A 7,907-nucleotide genomic window follows, 5' to 3' on the forward strand; every position below is an offset into this window, starting at 1 on the left:
GTAACAATATAAGCTAAAATCTCATTTTCGCGATAAGGGTCATCTCATGACTTTCTATTTACCAAATTTAAAACGAAATTGGTTCACATATTATGTTACGCAATAATGGACATCGAGGGACAAATTCAACATTAATATTTATCAAACTTTTAACCATATAGGCTAAAATCTCATTTTTGGGACAATGGTCATTCAAATAATTTCATTTTGCCGAATACAAAACCAAATAGGTTCACATATCATGTTTCATGTAAGATCCGAGTTTTTATTTTATTTAGTTTGCTATTTATTTCGTTAAACTATTTTGTTATAGTCGAGCCGATGTCACTAATTATTTGATGAATGTTTTATGTTATTTCATTAAAAAAAAATGAATATAAATATTTATTTTATTATATTATTATGTGTGTGGGATACAAATTGCATGATTAGGATAATTGTTTTATTAGAGAAGAAAAAGTACGAAAATTGGGTGACCATGGGAATATATAAAAAAAATAATGAATATTGTTACCTTGTAGATTTTCTTGTGTGTGCTAGTACTATACCTATTATTAAGGAAGGCTTTGACTTGGTATCAATTTCATATAAACTTAGTGTACAGGAAAAGAGAACTAAAGCAACGTGTTTAAAAAGATAAGTGTAACCTCCTATTTCTTAAGTATAGTGCCACTCATTTAGGAAGGAAGTTAGTGGGAGGGTTATTTCATCGGTTACCTCATTCTTTCCATTCATTTTTACTGATTATATACTTTGAAGAAAATAGAGAGAAACTGAGAGAGAGAGTCTTGAAGGAGGAAGGAAGGAGAACTAAAGATCCACCCTAAGGAATAACAATTAGACTTATCACCAAGTGTAGAATCAGTGGAGCAAAGACCACGAGTAGAAATCTTAATAGCTGCTATATTGTTAAGGTAAGGGAAAGGGCGCTCCATTTTTATTATTTTATTGTATATATGTATTTACTTGTTAAAATGATGATGTTTTGAACATGTTTGTGTATTTTGCCATGCGTATATACTATGTGAACTTGATTTGGTATTGCTTGATTTTGAGTTTAACTTCTAGTTGTCATGCCTAAATTGGGGTCTTGCATATCTCATTAGTCGGAGTTACTGTTGGTGTAATCTATGTCTCTAGCAGGTGGTTAAGACATTGATTAATTTAGTTGAATACTCATTGTGAGTGACTTATTTTGTGGAGTTCATAACCAATGTCGCATACATACATTCATAGTCGCGTGGTGCCCATAATTGGTTGGGACCCGAAGTCTTGAGTGCCCATAATTGGTTGGGGCTCGTCGTTTCCTTTTGAGTGCTCCTAATTGGTTGAGGCTCGTTGTTTTCTTTTGGTGCCCATAATTGGTTGGGACCCGTGGGGTACGTGGTGTCCATAATTGGTTGGAGCCACGGTGGAGTGTTCATAATTGGTTGAAGCCCACAAATATCTACGAAGAACTTTTGTTGCCCTATAAGGGAGGTGATATCCGGATCATTTGTGTCGCATTTAGGTCAACCTTTAGGGTGTCGTGCATTTGTCGAGTCCACATGTGTTTTGGGGTGTTGACATTTTGGGTACTTTATATTAATATTAGTACTATTTGCATGCCTTGAAATACATGTTACATATAAGTATGACTTGTATATTTGTTATTTTTTTGGGAGTTGACCCTTTTCCGCATTTGAAATCAGATATTGATCATGACCTATAGATTGAGGCTCCGAGAGATGTGGACCTTTGGTTCGCCTGGCGAGATTTTATCACAAGCGTCCAAAGTTATGACCAGCTAGGGTGTGTCTTGGGGTAGTGAAAGGCCAAGAGCCTTGCTCTTAAGATTTTTTTTTTTTTTTTTTAATCTTGATGTAAAACAACTCTGATTTACTATTCTGAAAATTTAAGAGAAACTTATTTACTCATTTATTTTGAAGTCAACGAGTTTCAAGTTATTTTTATTATGCAAGAACAAAAATAGTTCATCTTTTTCACTAAGAATTTCATAAGTTAATGTCCCAAAAATCTGGGTCGTTACATTTGGTATCAGAGCAGTTCGATCCAGTTCGGACTGTGGGGATGTCGGGGTAGTTTGTATAAGTAATTTTAGTGCTAGTCATGTCGGTTGAAGTCCTCTAAAGAAGAAGTGCATTTCTGACTTACTCCAAAAAAAAAAAAAATCATGTTTTCTTGAAATAGTGTGTTCTAAGCGCAAGTGCGATGACCTTGACCTTATCTATGATAAGTAGTGACAATTATGTGAGGTACTAGTATCAAGAATGTGTGATGTCTACACCCAAGTTTCTTAGGAGGGTTGTCTTTCGTTATCGGGATTTAAGTGATTGGATAAACTCATTAGATATTAACTACAAGTAGTAGTAGTAGTGAACGGAATAATTGTTAGGAGGGAAGGATGGCCACCTCATTGGAAGTGGTTGGCAACCATCACTTTGCGTGTACCTAAAGGATGTTGAACTATTGCCGCATTGTTTAATGGATATTTCTTTGAAGAGTGCAATATTTGCTTGAGTTGAAAGAGAGTTATGTTACTTCATTGATTTTAATAATCTTGAGCGTTGGTAAAGAAATGTGAGACTTGTATTGTTAACTACATCGCAAGAGATTGCTACAGATATCTTGAGAGGAGTTCCTAAGCAGGTAAATCTAGGTGGTGGATAATGTGAATCAAGAATGTCGAGGGTGAGAGGTTTTTAAGATTTAAATTTGAGTGGTAGAAGTCTAAGTTTCTGTGAGTTAAGATAGTGGTTCTATGAGTATTTATGAAGATAGAGTAATGACTTGTTTAAGCATTGCAGGAAACAATGCCTCCAAGACGTACTCCGGCGACTACTGGAACTTCTGGAGATGTTAACACCCAGATGGCTCAGGCTATGACTAACATGGCTGCTGCTGTTGCTGCACAAACAGCCGCCAAAATTCAGCGAGACCAATTGAAACAGCAGAGAGAAGCTAGGGAAGCAGATTCAAGGGGATTGACAGATTTTCGTCGTCACAATCCACCCCAATTCCATGGAGAATTAGACCCAGAGAAGGCTGATCTGTGGCTACAAGAAGTGGAGAAGATATTGAAAGTGATGAACTGTCCTGAAGAATCGAAGGTGAACTATGCCACGTATTTGTTGCTTGGTGATGCAGAGTATTGGTGGAAAAATGCTAAAAGTATGTTAGAAAATGCGCAAGAGGAAATCACATGGGAGGTTTTTCAGACCAAGTTCTTGGAAAGATATTTTCCTCAGAGTGCAAGAACTAAATTGGGTGATGATTTTCTGAAGTTACGACAGGGCAACATGACGGTAGGAGCATATGCAGCAAGGTTTGAGACATTGTCCAGGTACTTCAAGTTCTTTCGTCAAACTGTGGATGAGGCCTACATGTGCCACCGATTCCAAGAGGGGCTCAAGGATGAAATTCAAGACATGGTAATGCCATTGGGAATTCAACAATTCCATCCTTTGGTAGAAAAGTGTAGAGAAATAGAAGCGATGAAGAATAAGAGACTTGCTCGAGGGAACAACAATAACTTTGGGGGACCAACTCGTTCCAGCAATCAAAACCGTGGACGAGGAGGAAATGGGAAGAAGCCCTACGAGGACTCCAGAGAACCTAAAGGGGATCATAATAATTCATCGGAACCTAGTGCGGGAATCAATGGAGACCTCTTTAAGCTAAAGCCTTACTGTTTCAAGTGTGGAGATCCGGGACACTATGCTGACAAGTGTACCGCGGAGAACAATCTTTGTTATCGTTGCCGTGAACCGGGACATCTTGCTAGGGACTGCAAGGCGTGAGAAGAGTAAGATCCGGAAAATGTGGCAAGAACAACACGTAATGCACCAGGACACCTATATTCCATTATGGGATATGAGACTTCAGTTCATATGATCCTGGTGTTTGAAGTAGTCTAGTAAGGGTTAGAGATATTAGAGTTATTAGGTAAGAAATAAACTAACGTTCTCGAGACTTTCTCTAGTGTCAGTTTCGAGGACGAAACTATTTTAGGTGGGTAGAATGTAAGATCCGAGTTTTTATTTTATTTAGTTTGCTATTTATTTCGTTAAACTATTTTGTTATAGTCGAGCCGATGTCACTAATTATTTGATGAATGTTTTATGTTATTTCATTAAAAAAAAATGAATATAAATATTTATTTTATTATATTATTATGTGTGTGGGATACAAATTGCATGATTAGGATAATTGTTTTATTAGAGAAGAAAAAGTACGAAAATTGGGTGACCATGGGAATATATAAAAAAAATAATGAATATTGTTACCTTGTAGATTTTCTTGTGTGTGCTAGTACTATACCTATTATTAAGGAAGGCTTTGACTTGGTATCAATTTCATATAAACTTAGTGTACAGGAAAAGAGAACTAAAGCAACGTGTTTAAAAAGATAAGTGTAACCTCCTATTTCTTAAGTATAGTGCCACTCATTTAGGAAGGAAGTTAGTGGGAGGGTTATTTCATCGGTTACCTCATTCTTTCCATTCATTTTTACTGATTATATACTTTGAAGAAAATAGAGAGAAACTGAGAGAGAGAGTCTTGAAGGAGGAAGGAAGGAGAACTAAAGATCCACCCTAAGGAATAACAATTAGACTTATCACCAAGTGTAGAATCAGTGGAGCAAAGACCACGAGTAGAAATCTTAATAGCTGCTATATTGTTAAGGTAAGGGAAAGGGCGCTCCATTTTTATTATTTTATTGTATATATGTATTTACTTGTTAAAATGATGATGTTTTGAACATGTTTGTGTATTTTGCCATGCGTATATACTATGTGAACTTGATTTGGTATTGCTTGATTTTGAGTTTAACTTCTAGTTGTCATGCCTAAATTGGGGTCTTGCATATCTCATTAGTCGGAGTTACTGTTGGTGTAATCTATGTCTCTAGCAGGTGGTTAAGACATTGATTAATTTAGTTGAATACTCATTGTGAGTGACTTATTTTGTGGAGTTCATAACCAATGTCGCATACATACATTCATAGTCGCGTGGTGCCCATAATTGGTTGGGACCCGAAGTCTTGAGTGCCCATAATTGGTTGGGGCTCGTCGTTTCCTTTTGAGTGCTCCTAATTGGTTGAGGCTCGTTGTTTTCTTTTGGTGCCCATAATTGGTTGGGACCCGTGGGGTACGTGGTGTCCATAATTGGTTGGAGCCACGGTGGAGTGTTCATAATTGGTTGAAGCCCACAAATATCTACGAAGAACTTTTGTTGCCCTATAAGGGAGGTGATATCCGGATCATTTGTGTCGCATTTAGGTCAACCTTTAGGGTGTCGTGCATTTGTCGAGTCCACATGTGTTTTGGGGTGTTGACATTTTGGGTACTTTATATTAATATTAGTACTATTTGCATGCCTTGAAATACATGTTACATATATGTATGACTTGTATATTTGTTATTTTTTTGGGAGTTGACCCTTTTCCGCATTTGAAATCAGATATTGATCATGACCTATAGATTGAGGCTCCGAGAGATGTGGACCTTTGGTTCGCCTGGCGAGATTTTATCACAAGCGTCCAAAGTTATGACCAGCTAGGGTGTGTCTTGGGGTAGTGAAAGGCCAAGAGCCTTGCTCTTAAGATTTTTTTTTTTTTTTTTTAATCTTGATGTAAAACAACTCTGATTTACTATTCTGAAAATTTAAGAGAAACTTATTTACTCATTTATTTTGAAGTCAACGAGTTTCAAGTTATTTTTATTATGCAAGAACAAAAATAGTTCATCTTTTTCACTAAGAATTTCATAAGTTAATGTCCCAAAAATCTGGGTCGTTACATTTCATATCAAGGGAGATCGAGGGACAAGTTCAACCTTTATCAAACTTTTAGCCATATAGGCTAAAATCTCATTTTCGCGACAAAGTCATTCCAACACTTTCATTTTTCCGAATATAAAACCAAATAGGTTCACATATCATGTTTCGCATCAAGGGACATCGAGGGACAAGTTCACTGTTTATCAAACTTCTAACCACATAGGCTAACATTTCATTTTCGCGACAAGGGTCATTTCAATACTTTCATTTTACCTAATTTCAAACCAAATAGGTTCACATATCATGTTTCGTATCAAGGGAGATCGAGGGACAAGTTCAACCTTTATCAAACTTCTAACCATATAGGCAATAAACTTATTTTCGCGACAAAGTCATTCCAATACTTTCATTTTTCCGAATATAAAACCAAATAGGTTCACATATCATGTTTCGCATCAAGGGACATCGAGGGACAAGTTCACTGTTTATCAAACTTCTAACCACATAGGCTAACATTTCATTTTCGCGACAATGGTCATTTCAATACTTTCATTTTACCGAATTTCAAACCAAATAGGTTCACATATCATGTTTCGCATCAAGGGACATTGAGGGACATGTTCAACCTTTATATTTAACAAACATGTAACAATATAAGCTAAAATCTCATTTTCGCGATAAGGGTCATCTCATGACTTTCTATTTACCAAATTTAAAACGAAATTGGTTCACATATTATGTTACGCAATAATGGACATCGAGGGACAAATTCAACATTAATATTTATCAAACTTTTAACCATATAGGCTAAAATCTCATTTTTGGGACAATGGTCATTCAAATAATTTCATTTTGCCGAATACAAAACCAAATAGGTTCACATATCATGTTTCGCATCAAGGGAGATCGAGGGACAAGTTCAACCTTTATCAAACTTCTAACCATATAGGCTAAAATCTCATTTTCGCGACAAAGTCATTCCAATACTTTCATTTTTCCGAATATAAAACCAAATAGGTTCACATATCATGTTTCGCATCAAGGGACATCGAGGGACAAGTTCACTGTTTATCAAACTTCTAACCAGATAGGCTAACATTTCATTTTCGCGACAAGGGTCATTTCAATACTTTCATTTTACCGAATTTCAAACCAAATAGGTTCACATATCATGTTTCGCATCAAGGGACATCGAGGGACATGTTCAATCTTAACAATATAAGCTAAAATCTCGTTTTTGCGATAAGGGTCATCACATTACTTTCTATTTACCAAATTTAAAACGAAATTGGTTCAAATATTATGGTACACAATAAAGGACATCGAGGGAAAAATTCAACATTAATATTTATCAAACTTTTAACCATATAGACTAAAATCTCATTTTTGGGAAAATGGTCATTCAAATAATTTCATTTTGCCGAATACAAAACCAAATAGGTTCACATATCATGTTTCATATCAAGGGAGATCGAGGGACAAGTTCAACCTTTATCAAACTTTTAGCCATATAGGCTAAAATCTCATTTTCGCGACAAAGTCATTCCAACACTTTCATTTTTCCGAATATAAAACCAAATAGGTTCACATATCATGTTTCGCATCAAGGGACATCGAGGGACAAGTTCACTATTTATCAAACTTCTAACCACATAGGCTAACATTTCATTTTCGCGACAAGGGTCATTTCAATACTATCATTTTACCTAATTTCAAACCAAATAGGTTCACATATCATGTTTCGTATCAAGGGAGATCGAGGGACAAGTTCAACCTTTATCAAACTTCTAACCATATAGGCAATAAACTTATTTTCGCGACAAAGTCATTCCAATACTTTCATTTTTCCGAATATAAAACCAAATAGGTTCACATATCATGTTTCACATCAAGGGACATCGAGGGACAAGTTCACTGTTTATCAAACTTCTAACCACATAGGCTAACATTTCATTTTCGCGACAATGGTCATTTCAATACTTTCATTTTACCGAATTTCAAACCAAATAGGTTCACATATCATGTTTCGCATCAAGGGACATTGAGGGACATGTTCAACCTTTATATTTAACAAACATGTAACAATATAAGCTAAAATCTCATTTTCGCGATAAGGGTCATCTCAT

General features: G+C 35.9%; 1 protein-coding gene and 1 long non-coding RNA gene across 2 annotated transcripts; both read left to right on the top strand.

Moving 5' to 3' along the window:
- Nucleotides 1-684: 684 nt before the first annotated feature.
- Nucleotides 685-4,162, top strand: LOC146899324 (uncharacterized). Its single transcript, XM_085733779.1, has 2 exons — nt 685-914; nt 1,692-4,162. Exon 2 carries the CDS (start codon nt 2,814-2,816, stop codon nt 3,798-3,800), a length of 987 nt encoding a protein of 328 aa, XP_085589905.1. The 5' UTR covers nt 685-914; nt 1,692-2,813; the 3' UTR covers nt 3,801-4,162.
- Nucleotides 4,163-4,272: 110 nt separating this feature from the next.
- Nucleotides 4,273-5,692, top strand: LOC146899325 (uncharacterized). Its single transcript, XR_015023238.1, has 2 exons — nt 4,273-4,686; nt 5,464-5,692. It is a non-coding gene; the product is annotated as an uncharacterized LOC146899325 (long non-coding RNA).
- The last annotated feature ends 2,215 nt before the right edge of the window (nt 5,693-7,907 follow it).

Source organism: Medicago sativa, chromosome 8 (assembly GCF_051527215.1).
Source record: "Medicago sativa cultivar Bolivia chromosome 8, Bolivia_mono, whole genome shotgun sequence".
Classification (NCBI taxonomy): domain Eukaryota; kingdom Viridiplantae; phylum Streptophyta; class Magnoliopsida; order Fabales; family Fabaceae; genus Medicago; species Medicago sativa.

Coding starts and splice junctions, on each gene's coding strand:
- LOC146899324 (XM_085733779.1), top strand. CDS start 2,814: ATGCCTCCAAGACGTACTCCGGCGACTACTGGAACTTCTGGAGATGTT.